This window comes from Mesitornis unicolor, unplaced genomic scaffold, assembly GCF_000695765.1.
Source record: "Mesitornis unicolor isolate BGI_N332 unplaced genomic scaffold, ASM69576v1 scaffold3515, whole genome shotgun sequence".
NCBI classification, from domain to species: Eukaryota; Metazoa; Chordata; class Aves; order Mesitornithiformes; family Mesitornithidae; genus Mesitornis; species Mesitornis unicolor.
In genome coordinates, this window is record NW_010186010.1 from 5,816 (window position 1) to 32,127 (window position 26,312).

Consider the following 26,312-nt stretch of genomic DNA (forward strand, 5'->3'; position numbering starts at 1 on the left):
ATGGCATCATGCCTTTATGAATTCCTTTGTGAGGCAGAACTTGAAAAATACTATCCCCATTTTGCTGCCTTCGGTCTTCAGAAGATTGATGAGCTTGCCAAAGTCTCCATGAAAGATTACACCAAACTGGGAGTCCATGACATGAATGACCGCAAACGACTCTTTCATCTCATTAGAATAATCAAAATTATGCAAGAGGAAGACATTACAGACTTAAGCAAGCAAGATTTTCAACCAAGTGGCCTTTTAATTCAGCCTGAGGTGACCAGTTCAGGTCCCCGTAGACAGCTGCAGTTTGAGTCCTTCTTTGAAGAAAATGATGGAACAGCTGAAGACTCTGAATCTGAATCATATGGTTCATCTGATTTCGATGCCAATGGAGAGAAGAACAGTGCAGGGGAAATCTTGGGACACATTCAACCACAAGATTCAGAGCTGATCAGATTAACTAGAAAAGACCTAAATACTCCTGCAATATGCACTAAAAAAGACCTGAGCTGTCCAGCAGTTTCTGACGATATTGCTCCTCTCCTGGGGGATTCGGAAGCTCCTATCGTACAAAGAATAACTCATATTTCAGGGTATAATTATGGACTACCTCATTGCTGTATCAGGTAATAATCAGTCACCTTTATTTTGCTGTATTTCCCATTAATCATAATGAACTCTTTCTTCCTTGTGGAGGAGAGTCACCTTCAATTAAGCAATCCTACCACTACAGTATAATGCAAACTCTTACGGAGAAGAGATATTAATAAGCACTTGCAACTCTCCAAGTCTGGTGGAAGGAATCAGCTGAATTTCACCAGCTGCTACTCACTAAGTTTGCCTAAGAATATTTTTTATAGTCTTTCAGGATATGAGGCTTTGTTTTCTTGGTGTTTTGATCAATCTTTCTTTCTCTCTTTCTTTCCTTGCAACTATCTTGCAAAATATTTTTCCAAAATACAGAATTGTCTGTTGATAAGTTTGTCAAGTTTTCCCAGTAAAAAGGGTACACACTGTGATGGCTGTATTTGTTTATAAAGAATGTTCTGAACTAGAGCTTTAAAAAGAAACAGAATTAATATAACTGGGATAGGATATAGAAGTGGTGGTGAGAGGGATTCCTTACAGCTGCTCTCCAAACACATGATCTGTTACTTTCATACTTTTCCCGGTGTTTGGTAACAGAGGGTCTTTGATTATCCTGAACCACTGGTAAATCTACCCTGGCAGCATTTTTAAAGCACAAATTTTTTTCCTGATTCAGCAGCAAAGCACATACCTCTCTGAACACATTCTACCAGCATCTATCTCATTGCAGTGCAGTTAAGGCAGTTTTCTTTTAAATTGCAGTGAAGAGATGTAGCTGTAGGAGGCTGGGGCTTGGTCTGGGAAGGCTGTGGGGAAATATTTGGCATATGGGAGGATCCACGGAGTCAGAGTGTCAGTTAGAACTTCCATTGAGCATGTATGTATGCTGGAGGGATAGATGCTGTTGCCACAGTGGAGAAGTACTAAGGTGACATAGCAGTTAGAGCACTTAAACTGTAAAATGCAAGACAGAGGTTTCTAACTCCTCTTTGCTGGAAAAAAAATCATTCCCACCTTCCAGATAAGTGCACTAACCTCCTGCAAATATTAGCATGTTAGTGCATTCTCTGTCTCCTCTAGAAGTTGAGCCAAGGTGCCACTAAAAGAGCAGAATTCATAGTGCTAGCAAGTAAGAAAATGACAAAATGTAACCTAATGGCTCAGCTAGAGGAGTTCAAGATTTTTAATCCTGCAATAGAGCCATTTTCTCCATTGCTCTCACTTTCTTTCCTTGTTATTCTCTTATCGAAGGCTAATCTAGACTCATCTATGAGAAACATTGGAAAACACTGTCAGGGGTAGGGTAATATGGGAAACACTGTCCTGGCTGTGTATTACAGGCCTCCTGATCAGGATGAGGAAGTTGATGAGGCCTTCTACAGGCAGCTGGAAGTACCCTCACCATCACAGGCTCACAGGCTCTGGTTCTCATGGGCGTCTTCAATTGCCCTGACATTTGCTGGAACGGCCACACAGCCAGGCACCCTCAATCCAGGATGTACTGCAGTGCATTGATGATAACTTCTTGACACAGGTGGTGGAGGAACCAACAAGGAGAGGTTTGCTGCTGGGCCTTGTACTGACAAACAAGAAGGGACTGGTTGAGGATGTGAAGGTTGGGGGGGGGACGGGCTGTGTGGTAGCAGCCATGAAATAGTGGGGTTCAGGATCAAGAGCGGTAGGCACAGAGCAATAAGCAGGATCACAACTCTGGACTTCAGAAGGGCTAAATTTGTCCTCTTCAAGGAACTACTTGGAGAAATCTCATGGGTTAGGGCACTAGAAGGTAGGGTGGTCCAAGAAAGTTGGTTAATATTCAAGTGCCATTTCCTCCAAGCTCAAGATAGGAGCATCCCAATGAGTGGGAAATCTAGTAAGGAGCCAGGAGACCTGCATGGCTGATCAGGGAGCTACTGAATAAACACAAGTGGAAGAAGGGAGTTTATAGAACATGGAAGATGGGGCTGGCTGGGTTTGCTTAGCCTGGAGAAGACTGAGGGGGGGAATCTCATTAATGTTTATAAATATCTAAAGGGCAGGTGTCAGGAGGATTGCACCAGACTCTTTTCAGTTGTGCCCAGTGACAGGACAAGGGGCAATGGTCACAAACTGAACATAGGAGATTCAACTTAAACATAAGGGAACACTTCTTCACTGTGAGAGTACCAGAGCACTGGACCAGGCTACTCTGTGATGTTGTGGAGTCTCCTTATCTGGAGACATTCAAAACCCGCCTGAGCACGTTCCTGTGTGACTTGGTCTAGGTGATCCTGCTCTGGCAGGGGGGTTGGACTGGATGATCTTCAGAGGTCCCTTCCAACCCCATCATGCTGAGGTTCTGTGTGATTTCAGGTGGCAGATAGATAAAGAGCTCTTTTTATATGCTTAAATATATTTTGCACTTGCCCACAGCAAATGGCTTGATTTTGACAGTAGCAGAGCAAGCACAGTGATTCTTCTGACCTATTGCCTAATAAGGTTTCTAATGATCTGTGTCAAGATTTTGTTTTTTCTAGTAATAAAAAATATTTGTTTTAATAAAATACAATTTCTGTTTAAGAAAGGTTCATAGAAAATCTAAACTTCCGGTTCAGCATATAGAATTAAAACGCATTATGTTTCCATTCAAAATTTATTCAACTAAATGTGCCTCTGTAGTAGAAAGAATTTATGCTTTTTCTCTTATAAACAGAGCCTCCAAGTATTCAGTCTTTCCTTTCTCCAAGTCTCCAGTACTTCCTCCTTCAAGCTCTTAGAGCTCTTTCAGTAGGTCACCAAATCTAGCCTCTGACACGAGAATTAAACTTCAGTTCCTCTGATCATTTGTTGGACAACATATGGTGCCTAGTGATATCCATAAGCTTACACTAGCTTATGAAGCATCTTATTTCAAGTACCATTGCCTTTCTTTTCAGAGGAAAGAATTTTCCATCTAAATGCAAGGACTGATCCTGAACTGCATGGAAAAGCTGCACTGAGATTAAAGGGGCTCCAGTAAAGATTTCTTGTGTGTTGTCTTCGCAGACCTTATCTTGCAATTTATAACTGCATGCCGTATGTTCCTGGGGAATCATGCAGCATGACAGCCGTGATATTACATTTTTGTAGTTTTAATGAGATATTGAGTCACTTGTGGGTTTGGTTTTGATTTATTAGACAACTGATACTGTAGCAACTGTTTTCAGTTGCTACATTAAGAGATCTTGGAAGGGCATTTGGACAGCATGGTAGAAACTACTTTTGGGCAAGCAGGGGCTTGATTAAAATTATTTTTTTTCTCACAAGCTGACTTTCAAATCCAGGCTGAAAATCAGTATTCATTTGGCTGAAGACAGCTTGAAGAAGGGAAAGGGAGAATTAATACCTTTTGATTTAATTCAAGCGTGTTCTGTATGCTGCATCACAAAATGCTTTACAGAGCAGGTTAATCAATGAAACATGAAATAACATGTTTCTGAGGTGTCTGAAAGTGAACTAAGATAGACTTGCCAAAACACAAAAGCACAACTTTGCCTGTGATCTGCAACCACATAATTTTTTGTGAAAACAGACCAAAAGGGAGACAATGACGAGTTCAAATATTCTTTGAGCTGAATAGGAACATGGTGATACTGTCGTGTTTCCCAGTTTAAGTCATTTACTTGTAACTTATATGACACACTATAAAAAGGATGAAAGTCATTATAAGAAGAAAAGCAACTAAATATACCCTCTCCTTTTCAAGATCTGTTCATGCTTCTATCTGCATTATCAAGTAACTAGTCATGATAGCAAATAATTTCAGCAAGATTAAATTTCATTAAGTTAACTTGCATATTATGCCAGCTTCAATCACATACTTGTGGACAACTGAAAATATGCAAGTCCGGCAACCAGTTCAGGAATGCAGCTGCATAAACACAACTATTCTTTTAGCAGCAGTGTACAAAAGGCATCAGTCCATTTAGGAAGAAACAGCAGAAAATTCACTGTGTAACAGACATGTTTTGTGGTTCTTTTCATAAGCAGCTAAAGTCAAACATTTGTCTGATAAACCTAAAATTTTAGGCAGGTTCTAGATTCTTTTGTAACCTGATTTTAAACTGTTAACATACACTATTGTTGTAGATCCAGTACTTCTGAAAAAGAGACTCCATGGACAGAGATTGAAAAAATCAGAGTGTGTGTTCGAAAGCGTCCTCTAGGCCTGAGAGAGAAGCGACGTGGGGAGGTTGATAACATCACAATGAAAGATAAGGAAACTCTACTTCTTCATGAGAAGAAGGAGGCAGTTGATCTCACCCAATATATTTTACAGGTAACGTGCTCTGCTTGAATGTTGTGTTTTAAGTGCCAGTCACTTGCATGAATGGGATAAAGCAAATTGTCCTTGGAGTTTCTATGAGGGGAAACAGAAAAGGACTATCTGCATTTCTCACATGGAAATAGGTGGTGTGCTCTTCTGTGAGCTCAGCATTAACTGTATTTGAATTGCTCCTGACTTATGCCAGCCTGTGGCAGAAAATCTGAGCCCAGAATTTTAAGCCTCAAAAGTATATCTCTTGCAGCTTGCTTTGCATGTGGCAAAATAAAGCCCCCTGCTACATGCCATTGCTGTAGGAGAATTGCCTGCCGCAGAGTCTCCTGATAGCTTTCCACGGTACTTCAATGAGGAGTTCCCTTTTCACTATTTCAGCACTGTAGGTCTGTTTCAATGAATCACATACACCCTTATTCCCTCCCTTCCTTTGTTCTCAAATGCCTTGGAAAATTAAGTTCTCTTTTGGTCTTTGTTTCTTAATCCAAAATACCTTGTGCTGTCATAGTTCAAATTCTCAATTTTGACTGACAGCACCAGAAACAGAACTGATTTCTAGAGAGCAGCAAGCCATCCTCACTTGACTGGGTGTTATTTTTACAGTCTTGGTCCTAGGAACAACTGTTTGGAGTATCCAGTAAAAATTCAGTTTGTAGCTCTCTCAGACCCAGTTCATGTACCACCTTTTATGGTGTGAAACATGCAGCAACTCCACCCCACTCCCTCCATCTGAATACCTACATTTGGCATTTATGTGGTGCCTATCACCTTATTATCTCAGTGCTGAAATAACCACTAGTTAATTTTGTCATATCAATACAGACAAATGAAATCTTATTATCAATCAATGTAGTCCAAACAAAAGTCATGGCAAAGGCTGTGTCTATTCTGTAGGGCCCAGGAGAACTCTTCTTCCAAGTCTGGCTATTAGCTCTACCCCCATCTCCGGTGCCTACAGAAAGGACAGCAAGGGGTACAGAGCAAATGGGAGGTGATAGGGCATAATTCCAGCTCCACAGCCGAGGGACCCAAACTGCAGGCCCATCACAGCATATCTGCCCTCTGAGCTGAGTGTCGCTGCTGAGACTTCCTGGTTTAATCTGTCTTGTGCACTGGTGTGGCTTGTTTGTGCATCACTGAAATGATTTTCAGGCCTAGAGATCTACCACCTTAATTTACACTGCACTATATTTATTAGTGCAAAGTTAGACACCTGTCCATGGAGGGTTTTTTGAAAATGTGATGTTCATGACTGTCCCTGCGAACACTATTTTTAACCTAGAAGGAACCCATAATGAACTCTGCTGCAGTGTTTCCAGAGCCCTGCTGCTTTGGGTCAGATCTGGAGTGTGGCAAGTTTGGAGTTTTCTTGCCCCCTTCTGAGATAACACAATCCAGCTTTGCTTGGGAATAGCTTCTGTTTTCTCTGGCACAAAAATTTTTTAAGTCTGTAGAACAGAGAAAATTAATCACAACTGAGGACTAATTTTGAGAGAATCAAGAGTTGACTTTGAGTTCTTTTTACTGTTACAGTCTTACTTAGACCGATTCATTTCAAGAGTAAGTTTTCTTTAATTAGCATTTATCTTTTTCATTTCTTGTCAGAAGGCATATGATCTGCTTCAGAATGATGGGAAATCATTTTCCTATCAAAGATTATTTTTCCATTCAAAGATGGGAAGCATCTTTGCTTCCCTTTTTTTCTCCCCTACCCTCAGTCTCTTGATTAGTCGTAGTGATGTGTTTCCTGCATATGTCATGCTGCATGGTAAATGTGCTGGATCACTTCGTACCTGACCCAAAGCCATCGGAAGTCACTGGCAATACTTCTGTTATTTAACATTACCTTTGAATGGGGGTGAAGGGGAAATGAAACATATTCATTTTCATGTAAAGACCATATTTATTTTTCAGCATGTTTTTTATTTTGATGAAGTCTTTGGGGAGTCATGTACCAATCAGGATGTATATATGAAGACGGCTCATCCTCTCATTCAGCATATTTTTAACGGGTACGGCATCAGAGCTTACATTTGTTATTTTTTGCTTTGTTGATTTCCAATTTCATGTACTGCTTGAATTTTCCTTTCTGCTTTTCGTCTTTTGAAAAATGCATTCATTTCACCTTTGCCACATGCCAGCCCCCTTTTAGAATGTCTTTGATTGCAATTTTGACAAAAGAAATCAGGGAAAACCTTTTTCACATTTGGTGAGAAATGTAAATCACAGAGGAATTTAAAATTGGAGCTCAGGTGCAACAGAGACACCATGGCCAGCCTAGAATGAAAAAATGTGTGCCAGGATTTCTGAAGTCTAATCTCCACTCTAGCAACAGCTTCTGTGTGCTATAGCACATCTGTAGAGGAATAATATTACCTCTTTCGTAAGACTGCTGTGAGATATTTTTGCATGTATTTGTACAGATCAGAGGGCAATAGAATTTATTAACAATCTTGTGATTTTATCTTATTAATTTATATTTGCTTAGAGCTTTAATCATAATTACATACTTCCCGATTAATGGAAAATTCATGATGACTTTACATGAGTGATCTTATTTTCACACAAAGTAACAAGCTTGAATATAATTACATTTTTGAGTCTTTGAAGGAAAGGATTATGCATTCATGCTGAGAATTAACAAAATTGAGCATTCTGTTACTGAAAATCTCTAAGTATCATCAACAGAGACAGAATGTATCATGCTCTTGAGAAAAGGAAATTGAAAAAGGAGAATGAGGCTTGTAGCTTGCTGTGTAATAATTACTGCAGGCACGAATCACATTACAGCTAATCCAGTAATGCCACCAGAAAAGATGCCACTGTTTTTTCTCAGCTTATCCTAATTTTTATGTCCCTCCTGCTGCAATTCCCTTCACTGGCATTGATCTAATCTGACACCATGATGAGCTAATTCTTCAATCTAAGATAGCAAGAAATTGTTTACTGTGCTTACTGCAGCCCATGTCTTTGCCAGGGTACTGAGCCAGCTAAAAAGCTGTGGGTTTGTTGAGGTTTTTTTTAAGGTAGTAGAAGGGAATAAGTAATTTGTTCACATCATACTTGTGGGTTCAGTACTTGTATAATAGCAAGGATGGGAAAGGAGAAGTAGGCACACAGTAAACCTAGTTTAAATGGGCTTGAAGGGCAGTGGAGCCATATCCTGAGACCTCCTTGGCATTTTATGTGCATTGCCATTATAATCTTAAGGTGATATGATGACAAACTTGGAGCAATCTGGAATGAGCCAAGACTGTGGTTTCACTAGCTGGAGTGAGAGAACCAAACAGCTCTCTATCACTGAAGGGGGATGATCCTCTTACCCCTCATTAAATGCATTCCCATTGGTTATATGAAGCCAGTTTGGGCATATTTTGTGATCGTTTCTGTGAGGTAGTTTAGTTTACTGAAACAGCAGAAAATTAACTTTCACGAAAGTGGAAAGCCTGTTATTTCAGTGTATTAAAGTCAAACATCAGAGCCAGCACAGGCAGGGATGGGTCAGTGGGGCAGGTCATACAGCTGGGAGCAGAGACGAGGAAGAGCAAGACCTTCCCCTAGGCAACAACAACTCTTTAGATTGACTTCGCTGCATGCAGGGTTGCAGCTTGAGACTCAGTAACCTCACTCAGTAAATTATAGTGCTGGGATGTTAATTTTCATCAAGTACAACATGTTAATACAGAACCTGATTTGTGGCTGTTTTGCATCTCATGTCACTGTCTTTTTTTTTCTCTGTGATTCATAATCAGTAGCATTCTCATTCATAATCCTACGATACTTCTGCAATATCTAAACAGTTGGAAGAATAATAATGAATTCTTCTGCATTTTTGGCATCTGGAAGAAAGGAAGAGAGCCAACACTCTGTGACATGCCAGATCTCCATAGGACATGCTTGGGACTCACTGTTAAGCATTTCACAGTTTCCCAGACAGAATAGCAAACCAAGCCTCAGTGCTAATGGGGCCACTATAGATAGATACCAACATTGGAAAATCTTTTTTAATAGGTAAGATTCAATCAGATGTGACACCTAAAATGTAAGCTATCTTCACAGAGGCAATGCAACCTGCTTTGCGTATGGGCAGACTGGTGCTGGCAAGACTTACACTATGATGGGTACGAATCGGAATCCAGGACTCTACGCTCTGGCTGCCAAGGACATCTTTACACAGCTGGAAGCATCACAGTCCAGGAAAGACCTCCTTGTTTATATCAGTTTTTACGAGATCTACTGTGGACAGCTTTATGACCTGCTAAATGGAAGGAAGAGGTATTTAAATAAAAATTGATTTTACTATAAACCTATGGTTATGAATCAGCTGGTTACAGTTTATAAATCAGTTACTCTTTCATGCAATTACATTTAACATATTGCCATTTGTTGTAAATGTTCTGTTTAATTAGGGTTGTTCCTAGGAGCCACTTAGAGTGGAAAGCAGAATCTGACACTAAATACTGTGGTATTGATAAGGGCTCCTGTTTTTCACTATTTTGGCTGAGGGAAATAAGTAAGAATAGGGACCTATGGTTGAGATATAAGCTCATGCTGTTTCGCTTACACTATAATATAATAGCTGAACATCCATAGGTAAAGAAAGAAACTTAATGTGGCCAGAACTTCTTATGCCAACCATTGTGGAGTCCCTGTCTTTCCCTGCTCAAACATAACCTCTGGCTGTCCTTCCTGCTGTGCCACTGGGGCTTTGAGTCTTGGCGCTCTTGTCTCTGAAGATCTCATCCATCTCCCACTTGTCATGCTTGACATTGCTCATCTTCTCCCAGAGTGCCTTTACCTGGCAGCCCAGAGACTCAGCCAGAGTGAGCCTCTGCAGGTGATGCTGCCATCACCCTCAGTAGTAGCACCTCTGCCCCAGACTTCTTTGGATGGATGTACACTCCTGCAGGAGCTTCATTCAAAATGGAAATCGGAACAACTCCGTACATACTTGGTATAAAAAAATCACTGTGGTCTAAAATATCTAAATAAAATAACAGTCAGTTAAGACATCAGCAGTGAAATCTTCTCAGAGTGATCTTGAAGGAATGTTACCTGTCAGCTGGAGGCCTTTAGCAGCCTTGAAAGCTTGGCGCACACAAGAGAGAGGCTTTCTGCCTGAGCAAGTGAGCATCTTTTCACAAAGGAAGCACTTAATTTCTGTGCATGTGTCTTCCCTTTCTCCAGAACAGCCTTTAGGGAGCAGGTAGAATAATCTGCAATGTAAGGAGCTGATTTACTAGGGAAGACAGAGTGTCCTTACATTATCTGCACGTCCATTGAAGGAGATGATTAAACTTTTTCCCACATGCACCATGTCTGTATTATTTCTGTATACTGTAAGGTTTCTGTGCAATTCAGAGCAGAGGGGCTCTGAAATCTGACTGTATGCCTATGGGAGGTTCTTTAAATTCCTGTGCAAAGATCTTGAGAACATGAAAATAATATAACTTACAGTCTGAGCTTCCTAGAAGAAGTTCCTCAGAAGACTGAGATGCAGTATAAAGAGAGGCAGGGACTCTAAAATGTAAACACGATAATTTACTTCCCTGCTTTATTATATTCCTGACCTAGTGTAAATACATCGCTAATGTCTCTTTAACAGTGAAATGTCAATGGTAGGTGTTATAAATGAAATATTTAGCTCTTCAGCTCTGAAAATAAATGAATGACAGTGGTGCCTCTCCCCAGTCAGTAGCTTTGATTGCTTTTTCACTGTGTCATAGCACTGACATATGTTTTCATTGCTGCTATATGAGATTTCAGAAATCTCCTTTCTGTACCGTTTCATTCTCAGACTTTTTGCAAGAGAAGATAGCAAGCATGTTGTTCAAATAGTTGGACTGCGCGAGGTTCAGGTGGACTCAGTAGATCTACTGTTGGAGGTAATCTTTATGTTTGCAATTATTTTTTTGTCTTCTATAGCTGCTTTGCTAGATATGTAATTTACAGTGTTTGTCATTTGTTGCATAGTACGTGTGTATGTTCATGTTTAAGGTTCTGAAATTAGCAACCGCAGCAGAGCATGAAGGAGCACTATTAAGAGTGCCTTTATTGAGTAATCTTGGGTCACTGTGGCTTGTGTTAGCGACATGCAAGCTGTTGATCTACAGCTGTTGCTTCTGCTGCCACTCCTTATGGAAAGATCTTTGCCAAGAAATAGACTGCTATCGCTATTCCAGAAATTAACTGGTGTCCCAGCAAAGGACACTGAAAGCTGGATATGTTTTCTCCCAGTGTGGTTTCTCTGGGTACTATGAACTTAAATTTTCCATATTAAAGGAATGTGGATGTAGGACAAATGATAAAAATTTGAAAATTAATAGAATTAGAAATTAGAAAATATGTAAGATTGAGCTATTGATCTGAATTAGGATTAAGGCACTGCTTAGATAATGGTGGATAATAACAGCCAAGTAACATTAACATCGTTAGACAGTAGCTGACATTCAGCACAAGCAAGGCTTCAGTTTTCATTCCCTGCCTGGCTGAGCCCTAAAAGGCCACTGACAAACTTTCTGCATTGTCTTGTGGCAAGCAAGCTGGTTAATTTGCTTTCCATTTAGCCTGACTTCACATAGTTTAATTCCTTTCTCAGTAAGGAAGTGTAAATTACAAGTGCCTGATAGTGTAATTGACTCATTAAAATTGACATGGTGTTGCCCACCTATATTCTTTCTAATTTTGTTCTTCATCTTCCCATTAACCCCAAGCTTTGGGGCACGCTGTCAATGCTTCTGCAAATTAGAGTGTAAATTTGCTATATGGTTGGTTAACACATTCCTCTATATTATCACATTCCTCTATACATTCTGCACACAGAAGAGCTATTAAATGGCTCTATTCTTACAGGTATCTCAGCAAAAAAATAATTTGATATTGTTCACAGGCTCTTTTGAATGCAGAAATGTCACTGGCTTGACTCAGAGCTTCTGAATAGTCTGCAGGAGATATTTGGGAAGAGTCTTGAATACATCCTCAGTTATTCACTATTCATTGATGTTGGCTTTGGTTCAGAAATCTGCATTTAGCGCTAATGTAACTAATAGCTGCAGCAGTTGGCGAGGTTGCTGATTGAGAACTGGCCACTGAAAAGCACGCATAATTGATTTTGCTAGGTAACATTTTAATTTGTTCTTGCAACCAGAAACAAAATAAATGACTGTTTTAAGAATGCCTTGCTGCAGTTGCTGCTAGACTTTCTGCAATGGTCCTTAGAAGTTTCCACAAGAGAATTATCCAGATTTGTATCTTGAAGGAGCCTTTGTTCTTTTGCCTCGCCTTTCTTCCTTGTTTTCTTTTTCTGTTGTTGTTGTTCTATTGAGTATAATTGATCTTTTAATTTTGTTCCTTACTCTGGCATAATTTCTTTCAGTTATGCAGTTGGAGAAAGGTTTTGGCACATCATTGTATTTTCTGTGTAACTTTCTGGATAACAGTACCCATCTATTACATGAGAGAGTAAAATTTTAAAATAAGACAACAAAAAGTCAATTTCATGAGTCTCTTAGGTTATATCTGCAGTCTTACTTTCTTTCATTGCTGCCATTGTCTTTAATTTTATAGTTCGGATATTTTGCAAATCCAAGTGAATGTGCAATGCAACAACTTCTGACTTGAAGTACGCCCTCTAAGCTCCGTAATGTCACTACAATCAAGTCCATATACAAGGTTCTGAAGGAAACCTTGGAAGGAATCCAGTTTAACATCTGCCTTGCACCAAATTTTAAGGCTGTAATGAACCATACCTCCTAGTGTTTCCTCATTTTAGGAAGACAAGATCTTTTTCTGAGTGACTCTGGTTTTATTTATGATTTACTTGGATTTTGTCCCCTTTATTTTCAGGCAATTTTGAAGGGGGGAAGGGAACGTAGCACGGGAGCTACTGGAGTCAACTCAGACTCCTCTCGATCTCACGCCATCATCCAAATCCAAATTAAAGACACAGCCAACAGGACATCTGGAAGGTAAGACTTGAAGGAGTGCTCAACACTGATGAGGAATTTAAGCACAAGGTCATCAAGGAGGCAAAGAAAGAGGAAATGTTGAGTTAGTGAGCAGCTGTGAGTTAAATCAGAAAACAGGGTTCAAAGAAGGCTTTGAGAAGTTTCACAGCCCTTTCTCTGTTCCCAGGGAGAGCGCTTAAGCCACATCTGTGAGAGCTTTGTCAAACTTGTTTGTAAAAATTTCCAGTGGAGGACTTTGGCAATCAACTCCATCCCTTCATCTTCAGTGTTAGAAAGCTTTTCCTTTCTGGTATTAATCTAGGTAAATGTCTGCGATGGGCATATCCATATGTGAGCTCATCACCTTTGAAGTGAGTAGAAAGAAATAATCATTTCTGGGATCCAATTAATGCCATTCTGCACAGTCACCTAAATTAGGTCAGATGGATTTTCCCCTCAAAGTAACTCTGTCCTGTAATTGACTACAAAGGGAGCCTAGGATGACTAGTCCAGGTAGAAATTATTCCATTAGAGATGTTTACCTTTGGTCAGAGGAATCATAGTACCTCACCTAAACCTCCCTGATAATTTGAGAGTGTGATTGATGCTATCTGCAGCAGACAAAACGAGCAGTTTACTTCCTCTTTTAGCAGCCATTTTACGTATTTGAAGAATGTAATTGTGCTTCTTCTCAGTCTTCTTTACTGCAAACTAAACAACCCCAAGAAATAGATCTGAGGGAAGAGGTCTAGGTATCTATCTTACTGCTGAGTGCCAAAAAACCCTGCTGACGCACCCTCTCACCAATTACCATGCAGTCTTGCTTCCCAGGATCTTATTTTAAATACAAGGCAAAATGGAAGAACCACAAATAGTGGTGAGAGGAAAAGGCAGAACAGGCAGACTTAGAAATAGAAGTGTATGTGGTTATGTAGGTGTGGAAAGTTTGCCATTTACTTTGTTACTGAAATCAAGGTGGCGTTAGAGTGGGGAAAAGATCCCAAGATACATCTGTAAGGGAGGTCAGGGCTGTTCCAGAAAAAGAAAAGCAAAAACAAAGATACAGGGCAACAGTCAGTACAGCAGCTGGCACCCAGAGCTAGGGAACATGAAAGGCAGTAGTGGAGTTTTGTGGAAGGAAGGGACAAGGAACACTGAAGCTCAGTGTATTACTACACTGAAAATTTGTTCATATTGCCCTGAATTCCCATTTGACAGGGCAGTTTTCTGTTTTGCCTGGAAGGAGAATCAAGAAAATTGCAATTTCTCTAACTGTTCTCAGGAAGCTACAAACACAGTGATTATCTTGAGAACTGAATGTGTTGCACTTTAAACAGCTTATCCATTAAACTGTGGAGCGCTCTCAACGCACATAATTACACTTTCTATTGTGATTGTGTTAGTGCCAGCATGCTCTGACACTGTTCCTGCTGCTATGTTTATTTTGGTGCCTCAGACATTTCCAGTGAGTATTTCTCTGTGTTTAGAAGTAGTTTTTTCTAATCATTCTTCTGATGTCATGTGTTGCAGCCCTCTGGTTTAAAAAAGAAAAAAAAAAAGGAAAAGGGGAAAAAAAAAGTCTCTAAGATAAATGCAACTTTGTGTTTTCTAGGATATCATTCATTGACTTGGCTGGCAGTGAAAGGGCAGCTGATGCCAGAGACTCAGATCGACAGACAAAAATGGAAGGAGCAGAAATAAACCAAAGTCTTTTAGCAGTAAGCTACTAGCATGTCTTGGGAAGGTTTTGTATTTAATTATATGCATGTGTTTTAGGATGAAAATGACCCACAGAATAATATACAAATATATATATAAAGTACTAAGTGTGTCCAGTTTAATTTGTCTCATGCCTGAAAGACAATTTAAGAGGGAAAAGATTTTGTGAAGAAAATGGTCTCTTAAATCCATTCTTACAGCTAGCCAGGTAAACATAGCATGGAAAATATTGGGTAGAGTATACTAAGTTTCATGTCCCATATTGTATATAGAAAGTTTTGTCCTTTGTACTTCCAGAGAGTATTGGCCTGGGGTTGCCATATTTCTTTCATAAAAGAACATCTGTTACTGCTGGTTATTTTCACCGGTTGAACTCAGACTTCTTTATCAAATCAGGAGTAAGGGACTTAAATACTCAACAGCGTAGAAACTAGCAATTCATGTGTGGTGAGGAAGGTAAAGGAATAAATGCATTCTTAATGCAAACTATCTTATAAGTGTACACAGTTATGTAAAGAAGGACAAGGAGCAGGGAAATGCCATCTCAGGTAAAGCAGAGGTGCCTCTGAGTATAAACTGTGCAGAAGATACTGCACCACCTTTAAGTCAAATGGACAGAGCTCACTAATGACTGAGGCCTTCTCCAAGTGAGACTGAAGGTGATTTGCAATCAGTGAGTATGAGTCAACCGTGCAGAGAGCACACAGCTGAACCTCTCAGTGCACTGCACATAGGAGGTGGCTTGCTTTGCTTTGACAATGTAGAATGTTCTTTTGCACATAGGCTTGCCTGCTGTGGAATATTAGTATTCATACTGGGGGACAGCCTGAAAAGTGAACGTGTTTCTGTACTTCATGCTTTCTTGAGTACTTGATGGTGAATAACTGAGTGGCGTGGTGAGTCAGGACCTGAATAGGGAGAGTTCCTGAGAAGTGAGCTTTAACGTAAGCTCATGAATCTCTTCAAAAGGAACTTCAAAACCAGTGTGTATTTTTGGTATTGTGTGAAGCTGAGTAAATACCTAGGCAGTCTACAAGTAGTGACTGAATTAACCGTAAAAGTCATCTTTGTGTAAGTCTACATGACCTGCAGCCTGTGAAACTGCCGTGGTTTAACCCAGCAAACAGCTAAAACACCACAGTTTGTTCACTCACCCTCCCCTCTCCCTGGTGGGATGGGGGAGGGAATTGGGAGATTAAAAGTAAAGAACTTGTCAGTTGAGATAAAGGCTATTTAATAACTAAAGCAAACCGAACTTAAAGTAATAATAATGACACTTAACTGTAACAAGAATAGGAACAATGATAATAAAGCAATCAAAGTTATACTCAGCTCACAAACAGCAGCCGCCGGCCATATGCCAACAAAAATGTGGCAAGGGAGGAGTGAGCCTTTGGACCCTATATGGGCTGCCATCACGAAGCAGAAGGGAAGGGATTGAAGGGGATGAAGAAGGAGGTGGAAGGGGTTGTTCCCTGCAAGCTCCCCAATTTATAGTGAGTGTGATGCTTATGGGACAGAATACATCTTTATTGGTCAGCTTGGATCATACCTGTATCATCTGTCCTGGCTCACTTATCTCGGAGAGTCTCAGGCTTTTGCTTCCCCTCCACTTTCACTTGTGCAGAGAAGAGGAAAAAAAACTATAACCACAGTATCTGCCAGTGAAAATGAAAATAATAACCTTAGCAGAAAGCACTTCAGCTTTTCTCAGATATCCAGCTCACTGAAACATTAAAAGGGAATTCTACAATTCAGTCCTAGCAAAACCAGGACAGAAACCTAGCTCTGCCTTCAATGATCATTACACTCTCTTCAGGCCTTAAAACATGTGAAGTTTGACGTTTTCTTCTGGTTTGAATATTCACGTTGATTTCAAGTAGAAGATATTCTGGTACTGCAATTACGGGAAGCAGAATTTAAAAATTCAAATAGTTTGTTTTCTTGTTTTAATAAAATGCAGTAAAAGTGGGAAATAAGTGTCATTTTAAGTGGGTGTATGTAGAATGTAAAGCTTTAAACATAGAAATGCTCCTTCATGCTAGTGTCACCATGACAATACTGAAGTCTGCTTATTTGTCCTTCAATATTTGCTCTAACTTATTTGTCTCAATTACAGTCCATTTCTGCCAGTTTTAGAGAGCATTCAGGCTTGATACAGAATGGGATGCAATTGTGCTTATTCCAGTGGAAACATGGCAAAAAAAAATGCACATCTTTGAGTTTGAACATGACATCTTTTTCCGCAGCTGGTAATAAATCAAGGGATGTTCCTTCAAGACTACAGGCTACCTCTGTTGATGGTTATTAACAAGATCTAATGAGTTCTGTGAAAGGCACGGGTGCAGCCAGCTGCTTATGTTCTGTTAGTTTTAATGAGAGTTCTATAGCTGCATTCCCAGTCCCTGCGTAGTGTTTTTTTCATTCTTGGTGTTTTGTGTATCATTCTTATTATCCCGTCCAATGTCACAGTGACATGTTCATTTAGATAGGCTGCATCTATACTACCTTCTGAGTGTGGGCTTCAACCCAGCTGCCCTCACCAGCAGAAGCTGTCTGTTTGTGGCTATGGCAGCAGCAAGCTCTGCTTGCAAGGGACATCACGTAGTAGGAGTCAAAGGTGCACCAGGGAAGCAGTACATTCGTAGGTTAAATTTCATGCAATTAATTTCCTTGTCAGTGTGTGATTGATCTGTTTTTTCCCTTCTGTTTTTTTTTTTGTTTTGTTTGATAGCTAAAGGAATGCATTCGGGCATTGGATCAGGAACATGTGCATACTCCTTTCCGGCAAAGCAAGTTAACTCAGGTAAAACGAGCAGAAAGGCAACAGTAGAGGTTTCCCTAATGAGAACAAATGAAAACTAATTAATGATTTTTAAAAGAGCCTAATTTAGTAACTGCTATTAGACTATTGAAGAAAAGAGAAATGGAGAAATTTTGCAAACATTAATTTTAAAGATAATTACAGAATTAAGGCCAACTGCCAGTTCCCTAAGTCAGTCCTGGGAACTGGCATGGTAAAAACCAAATAACACAAAAGCTAAAACCAAGCAAAATTCCCAAACACTACCTTCCAGGCTCATTCAGAGTTACCACGCACCTCCACCCACTTTGCAACCAATCTTGCATCTTCTATGCAGTAACAGTCCTGGGAGTTTTAATCAACATTTCTTTGCTCCAGTTGTAACATACGCTTTATTCTTCAAAACATATGGGCACCCTTGTGGCACCTGGTGCAAAGGCTTGTTTAGAGCCCTGATTGACACTTGGATTCATTTTAAACTGTAAACAAAGAATTGCAAGACAAATTGAGACAAGAACACTACATTTTTAAAAAAATTAAAAGACTGATGTTAAACTGCCTCTGTACACATTGCTAATTTACAGAAAATGCAAGGTATGTGAACTGGTAAGAAACTTAATTTTTTCCTGCTTTACCCTAGGTGCTAAAGGATTCTTTCATTGGCAATTCCAAGACTTGTATGATAGCGAATGTATCGCCCAGCCACATAGCTACAGAGCATACCCTGAACACTTTACGATATGCTGACAGGTAGGTGACGAAACTCCATCTTGCCAAAGTGAAAAACACAAAGGAAAAAGTAAAGTATTATATTTGTGGTTACATTTTATTTTGGTTGCACTGGAAATGATATAGGCAAGAAATGCAATTTTCACAACGCAAGTAAAATCTTTACCTCTTCAAACTCTTATATTTGATCTTAAAATTCTTTGTGTCTGGTAAATCCTTTCTGATGACAGCTTTTAGTGATAAAAATACCACTGTGCTCCCTGTAACTGTAGGATTACTAACCTCAGTAATCAGAAGTTTTGTTTTAGTTTTGTACTGTATTTTTGCCTAAAATGTGTGCAAGTCCTTCACCCTTCCTTCTACACAGGAGGTAAATTACAGCCTGTGCAATGGCAGGGTTAGGGAGACAATAGGTGCTTAAGGGGAAGAGGACTGAAAGAAACAGTTGAGGGGACAGGGTGATACCAGGTAAGCAACTCTTCATAGTTGCACATCACCAGAGCTAAATACAGAATCACAGCATGGTGGGGTTGGAAGGGACTTTGAAAGATCATCCAGTCCAACTCCCTGCCAGAGCAGGATCACCCAGAGAAGATCACACAGGAACACATGCAGGTGAGTTCTGAGTGTCTCCAGAGGAGGAGACTCCACAGCCTCTCTGGGCAGCCTGTTCAGTGCTCTGTCACCTTCACAGTAAAGAAGTTTTTCCTTATGTTAGGTTGAACCTCCTGTGTTCCAGTTTGTGACCACTGCCCCTTGTCTTGTTACTGGGCACAACTGAGAGGAGTCTGGTTCCATTATCCTGGCACCCACCCTTTAGATATTTATAAGCATTAATGAGGTCCCCTCTCAGTTTCTTCTTCTCCAGGCTAAACAGACCCAGCTCTCTCAGCCTTTCCTCATATGGGAGATTAGTCCCACAGCAACTACTCCAAAAGCCCTATTTTGTGTCTTGTGGGACTCTATGATGTGCTGTGGAGAGTGCTAGCTTGTCTTGAGCTGGCACTGGGCCATGCTGCATCATAAAGTGCGGAAATGCAACCCCCTTGCAGTGAAACAGAGGCCATCTTCACTCTTTGTATCTGTTATGTACTGCTTAAGAAGCACTCCAAAATGCTGATATAGAACTTTCCAGAAGTTTAGGCATTTTGCCAGAAGGTTTTTGATGCCTGCACAGGTCACTGACAGTTAGAAATCATGACACTGAATTTGGTGTTTAGCCTTAATACATGAAAATATTTGTTTGATATGAAGACACTGTTCTTTATCTGAAAGCATGACATCGTCTAAAGCCAGTCTCATTTACAGGGTCAAAGAGCTGAAGAAAGGGATTAAACATTCTACTCCTGTAACGAACCGGCGTCGGACAGCTGGACACGTATCTCCAAAACATGTCCAAAACTCTCCCTCTTTGCCACCTGGTGAAAAGAGCTCTCCAAAGAAAGTGAAGCTAGGGCTCCAGCATCCCTCAAATGCTACAAAAACAAAGACGTGCCCTGCAGCACTCCAGCCACCAAGTGTCCCTTTTACCTCTACTCCCAGGGCAATCAACAAAGGACATGCCTACAAAGGAAATCCCAGCTCACCGTGGTTCCACCATCCTAGCCCTGTTAAGGGCGTCCTACGGTTCGCACATCCCCCAGAGAAGAAAACTGATGATCTATCCCCCTACTCTGAAAAGAACTCCACTGCAAAGGATTTCATCACCAAAAATGCTGCCACAGCAGAAACAAAAGAGAGTGACCAGAAAGACAAGCATGTGCAAGACAGACCACCTGTGCAGTGCCTGAAGGTCCAGACAGTGCAACCTGTACAGAAACAGCTTGTTTCTAGAGATTATTTTGCCTTTGGAGTTGGAAATCTGCCTTCTGACAGCAGACAGGAATGGGGAAACACCTTTGCTAAACAATGTGTTGAAACCTGGACAAATCTGTCTCCATTTCAGAAGGAAAGGGAAGAGCATTTACGTCTTTATCACCAGCAGTTTCAGCAGCCACCTATTCTACAGCAAATATTGAACTATCAACCTCCTGAGAGGTTTTTAACACAATACAAGCCCCAGGAGATTGAAGTGAAGCAGGAGCAGAGCCTTACTCCCACAGAAATACAGAGCAAAGAGGGGATGCAGCTGGAAGATCTGGATGACAGTGATTTCAGTGATGATTCGTTCTCACCTGTCAGTGGTCAAAAGAGCATGAAAAACACCAACAAATGCAGTCAACATTCATTTTTCCTTCATCAGAGAGAACAAGGAACTGAAGAAGAGCAAAAAGGCGAAAAGCGACAGGATTTATTTTTTAAATATGCAATACCTGTGCAAGAACATGAATTAGATGACAGCTGGGGTTGTACTGAGGGCAGCTCAAAATCAGAGGAACCCATGAAAGATGCAGGCTGCAGCAGTACTCCATCAGACTGGAGTTATGCCTTTACTATTGAGTCCTCTCCAAGCAATGCTGCAGAAAAACCTTATTGTCTGCAGGAAGATCCTGCTTGTGACTGGAAAAATGGCAAAGATTTTCTAGATGATCACAAACAGAACAAATCCAACCACAGTTGTCTCATTTACTCCAGTGAAGCTGCCTTAACTCCAGAAAATGGTGCTTCAAACTCATGTGTTTCTCCTGCACTGAAATCAGGAATTCCAGAGTGCAAAGAGAGTGACCTCCAGCACGAAGAGAAGGAACAATCCCCTTTGGATAGACAGGCTGCCCTTTCAGGAGATATAAAATGGAAAGCTCGAAAAAATGGAGTTAACCATTGTGTATCTTCTAGTTGTTCCTCAGAACTTACTTCTGAGATCATGGCCCCTCTCATGGTATCCCGTCTTGACTATGAGGAAACAACCGATACAGAGAAAGTGTCTTCTAGCCAAGAGAAATCCCCCCATGTGAAGGTGTCGGACAGGAACATACACAGCTTCCAGAACAGGTTTGATGAAGAGGGCTGGCAGTGTACGAGAAGCAGAGCTCTGACAGACAGCATGCTGGAACTGGGGGAGCAAATGCATCGTGGGGGAAGACACTGCGCCCTGCTGCGTTCCCCGCAAACAGGGGACAGATGGCCTTCACCCGCCTGCTGTGATGTGAAGCCATGCTGCTGCCTTCTGGGCTCGGGTTCATCAAAGCAAGGAGCTGTTCACAGTTCATTTGTTGGATGTGAGGTGACAGGAACATCCGCAGCTGAATCCACAGGCTCCAGGAGAGAGAGAGAGGATGGTTTGCTTCTCGGTAGCTCAACGTGTGAAGAACACTCAGGTGGCAGGCAGTGTGGTGCTGATGTTAAAGATAATACTGGTGACTCGGGAAAATCTAACTCAAATCAAGGACCCAGCATTGGGCCTATGGCTCATGAAATAAATGCTGATATACCTGAAAAGAGCGATTTTTCAAATGCACTGTGCTTCCTCAGTGTGGGAAATAAGGATTACACAGTCCAGTCCTCCCCTCAAGAAAGCAGCCTGCTGTTGCAGCCCAAGTCAGGACTCAGGAATGAGGACTTCCGTCATTCTGACGACTCAGCCACGTCATCATTCAGCAGTGAGGAAACAGAATTTCTAAAAAACAAGTTAATGCAGAGTATTGTTACACAAGAGACTTTTGCTGCGGATTCAGGATCTGCCACGAAAGATAATAAGCAACTGGGAAATGCAAAGAGCCCCTCAGGCACATCCAGCAGCAGTTCTCCAAGTGCTACTTCAGAGATGGGAAAATGGCAGAGGGAAGCCTTAGAAGAGGCACAGTAAGTCTTGATCTTCACTGAAGTTTGTCATTAAGCTTAGAAATTCTAGAAACATTATAACATTTGCCTTTATTTGTATATCTTATTCATATGTACTTTAAAAACCGATGGAAAATCAATCTGTGGCATAATTATTTAGTAAGATTAATGCTAATTCATAGTCTTTCTCTTAAAATATATGATTGTCTGTCTGTTATTTAGTGATATTTTAAAATCTTACAGGAAGCCAATTATTTTATTAGAGCTTCCTAGGATAATGCTAGAGGAATTAATAGTACAATACGAACTGCAATTCTCAGTAACTAACTGGCTTCCTATAAGCTGTAAAGTACCTTAAATATATCAAAGCCTCCCATAAAGAATCAGGTGGTAGCTGCTCCATCCCTATGGAAAGAAACCAGCTAGAGCAGCTGGGCAGTCCCTGAAGATGTAGATGTAAAGCTTTGAAGTACTATGAGCTGCCTCTGTCAGCTCCCAAGGACTGCACTGCATTCACATGGCTGAAAATACATTGCTGGTCAGAGAAAATGGCTCAGAGGAAGGAACAGCAGCACTGCCCTCCTCCTCTGCCTGGTTTTCATCAAAATAGCTGACAGCCTCATGGTTGTAAGCCATTTCACCGATTAATTACACAATTTTTTGCTCCTAGATTTCACTGTGGTAAAAAGTATGTGCCCCTGTACTGCCTATACCAATGACAGGCTGTGGTCTCTCCTCTCTGAGCAATTCTCAGTCACCAAGGTCACCTTTAACCCCAAACCAGTGCAGTCTACTGTATTTCAAGGAGCACTGATATGCACTTTCTGAATGCCAGGAACCACAGGACAACAAGGCTTTCTCTGTGGTATTCCTTCTCCTTAAAGATTTATTGAGCCAACAGTGATTTTAGGTAATGCAGCAGGCTGTGTAATCAATTATATATTTTATGTCAATCAGACAGACTGTAATTCGGGTCCATCAGCAGCAGCTGGATGAAATGGCATCCCTGTGCCTCAAGGAAGAGTGCTTGATAAATCAGATGTCAGCAATGGTAAGTGGTTGTTGTGGTTTAGGGCTGGGCTGGTCACTAAATCCTGGACAGTGCTCTCTATTAACCCCTCTCCCCTCCACAGAAGGGAAAAGAGAATAAGGGAGAGAGACTTTACAGGTTGGAAAATAAAACTTAACAGGTTTAATAAAACAATAATACTAATACTACAGGATAATAATGTAAATAGGAAAATAATGAAATATATACAGATATGTACATATATATATAAAACCAATATAAAATCCTCCCCCCACCCTCCCTCAATGACCATGACATCACCAGAGGCTCTGCAGAGCTGGGCACTGAAAAAGTCCCAGATTGAACTTAGCAGCAGTGGGAGCAGGGTGCAGGAACACAAACCAGGATCAGAGGCAGATGAACCAGCAGGGTTCTGCTTGGACTTCAGCCGTTGCAGGATCGAGATGGATGGAAGGGTCCGAGATGGAAGGGGCAAGACCCTCATGATCCCTTGGCTTTATACCGAGTATGACGTATGTGGGATGGAATACCTCGGTCAGTTTTGGGTCCGCTTCCCCCCCTGTAGGCACAGACACAGCACCCATGATGAGAAAACTGACCTTGAGCATATCTTCTAGCAGTGCATACTGGAAAAACAATGCCTTTAAGTTTCAGCAAGTTCAGCCACTTAGAAGAGACTGAGCTGAAAAGTAAAATCACTAAATAGAAAATTAGTTCTGTTTAGCTCAAACCAGGACAGTGGTTCAGATTATTTCAGTCCCTATTGAACCTGCTTAAATTAATTTTAGGGATTATCAACTTGCATTAGTGATGTGACATTCCTCATCAGTCCTTCCTCTCACTCTCTGATGCCTTCCTGAGTCCTAGGAGAGGCCGCTCATTTTCAGTACCTTTCAGACTGCCAGGTCTCTGGGGGAAAAGGAGGCTGACGGGCGAACTCTGAACCTCTTGTCCCTCATAGAACAGCTTTCTCTTACCTTGTGTCATGGGCACCAGACGGTACTAAATGGGGCATCTTTCCATGTGACTTTTTTCTCCTCACGGGCTTGAGCAAGTAAGTCCACACCGCAGCAAACAGCACATCCCTAAAGCATGACACTGGGATGTCACAGTTGGTGGTGTAGTGCCATGTTGCCTCTTCTTTCTGGGAGTGCCATGCGTACCACACTGCAGATGTGCCAGCCCCTGGCCCCACTCACTCCAGAGCTCACCACTGTCACTTGCTTCCTCACAGGCTCTTGACTTTGTCACTCAAGTGTTTCTTGGCTTATCCTCATCACAGGTGACAGTAGTGTAGGTTAGACCTACACCTGCATGGCCCCACTGCTAGCCAGGTAACACCAGTTCTCTGCTTCTCCTGCATCCAGGTAGCTGCTCGTTACAGCTGTGTGAGGAGTCCCATATGTCATCCAGACTATTAACATTTCCCAGTGAGAACTTCCTGCATTCCCGGTTCCCTCGTCTTACCAGTAAAGCCAAGCTCCCTGACTGCATTACATTATCAAACAATTTCAATTCCCATCACAGTTTAGATCTGAAGTACAGCACTGGGACTCTTCCCTCGGGGATTTCAGAATGGAGCTGCCATGTGGCTTATTTCCTGTGATTTCCAGCTAAATGTGATGTGTTACCAGATAACATGGAAGTTCACAAAGCAGCAGAAGAGCCATAAATTGTATTAGCTTTGGGGCAGAGAAAGCACTGATATAAAGCAATCTTTCTTTTTTTCTTTTTTTTTACATCCTTTGAGATTGTTCTTTGTCATTGGACACCAGCCCTTCCCTTGTCCCATTTATTTGCCCCTTGCAGCAAGCAATCATTTTCTGGGTAGCAGAATTATGACAAGGCTGCCAGGCCTCCCAGCAGAGTGTGAATAACAGATCCTGTAGTGTTATTTCACAGCATAACCTTTCTTTGGGAGATGAACTCAGGTTGGACTTCCCCTATCCCCTTCCACTTTCAGATGGTTGCAACTTCTTCAGCCTTGAAATTTTGGCTGCAGGAGAAACTCCTGCCCAGACCGGCCACATACTGATCCAAGCATGATTTTCATGTGTTGGCATTTAAAGTCCCCAGCCCTGAGGATGGTGACAACCTCCCAGCTGCTTAGACGCTGACCTGTGAACAGAGACACCAAACTGCTCTCACCTGGAGAGCAGAGCAAGTCTGACTGCTGCCTTATTAAAACAAGCCCTACTTAAAAAATAACTGCCTTCATTTCAGTTTTAATCAGTTTCACATCACTCTTTATCCATGTGGCAGGTTGCTATAGAAGGCAGAGTTTCCCTTGGCTGAGGCTCTACTCGCTGCTGCTACCTCTTATCTCAGATCTAGCAGACCTGTAGCCATGGAGGAGATGGACTGGCCCTGTGACCTGACATGAAGTAATTCCTTCCATCTCCAAAGAATGGGCTGTTATGTCTGGTCAATGAATGGCCCAACTCACCCTTTACTGTCATGATTGCTAGATCCAACACGAGAGGTGTCAGGAACAGCTTAGTACACTGTAAAACTGCATGTCAGATGACCACTCCATATAACAAACCTTTGAAAAGCTAACTGGAGTACAAGGGTGATAACAGTTTTATTTTTAAACCATTGCATTAGCTATAATTTTACCAACAGATAAAACTATCAGAGTAAATTATCCTCAGTATTCAGAGGCATTGGCCTTTGTCTGTGAGGGTCAGGACTTTAATAAGGAACCACTGATTTAATCTACTGCACTGCAGAATGGAAGCATGCTTTTAGGTACTGCTGCAATGCATAAAATATGCTCATTTTCTCCAACCTGCTGCTACTGTTGTGCCCTAAACTTTCCTTTTGCCTTTCTCACCAGGATTTTCAGAATTTCATGACCAAGCTGGATGAAGTCTTGATGCTGAAGTCGAAATGTATCCAAACGATGCGAGCCCAGCTTCAGCTCTACTTAACCTCTCCTGGCACTGATGCGTCCCTGCAAACACCTCCAACAGTTTAGACCTTCTTTGCTTTGCACAAGAGCAGCTATGGAAACAGCTAGCCAGTGTTTTGCCACACTTGGTGCTGCAAAGTGCGGGGCTAAGGGATAGCTTTTGGTTTGATGTTTGTGATTGGGGTGTGTTAGATAAAGATGGAGAGACTTCTGAGTAAATGCGAGATGACTTGGCACCGCAAGCTTTTGTATTTCCTTAATACGAGTAAGCCATGTTCTTAAGAATAACAATTCGGCAGGCTTTAAATATCTCAGCAAGCAGTAGGCAGTCCTGTCCACAGTGTTCATAGCAGTTTCTCATGTGTTAAAGGCAGTTCTGTATTGCCAAGAAAATGAGGGGAAAAGAAAAAAACATTGTGAAGCCAGACACAGGTCTGAACAGAAATGCTCAAAAGCTATCCAGAAAAGTGTTTGTAAACAGAAACCAGGGAAGAGAGAGCACCCGTTGTTTGTTACGGATCATAAGTCGCTTTGCTGGGTCAAAAAGTGGCTGGCTGGCCGAGCACAGAGAGTTGTGG

At 41.3% G+C, this 26,312-nt stretch overlaps 1 protein-coding gene across 1 annotated transcript; it reads left to right on the forward strand.

Annotated features, from left to right (window-relative positions):
* KIF24 (kinesin family member 24) lies at positions 1 to 25,800 on the forward strand. The gene is made up of 12 exons (XM_010185002.1): positions 1 to 614; positions 4,684 to 4,873; positions 6,788 to 6,885; positions 8,933 to 9,148; positions 10,671 to 10,758; positions 12,719 to 12,840; positions 14,432 to 14,537; positions 17,273 to 17,344; positions 17,982 to 18,091; positions 19,379 to 21,811; positions 22,748 to 22,841; positions 25,660 to 25,800. The coding sequence occupies exons 1-12, from the start codon at positions 1 to 3 to the stop codon at positions 25,798 to 25,800; spliced, it is 4,284 nt and encodes a 1,427-aa protein (XP_010183304.1).
* The last annotated feature ends 512 nt before the right edge of the window (positions 25,801 to 26,312 follow it).

Excerpts from the sequence above, each read along its gene's own strand:
- KIF24 (XM_010185002.1), top strand. The coding sequence starts at position 1 with ATGGCATCATGCCTTTATGAATTCCTTTGTGAGGCAGAACTTGAAAAA. Across the intron at positions 615-4,683 it reads CTACCTCATTGCTGTATCAG|ATCCAGTACTTCTGAAAAAG; the intron begins GTAATAATCAGT and ends CTATTGTTGTAG. Across the intron at positions 14,538-17,272 it reads TAAACCAAAGTCTTTTAGCA|CTAAAGGAATGCATTCGGGC; the intron begins GTAAGCTACTAG and ends TTTGTTTGATAG.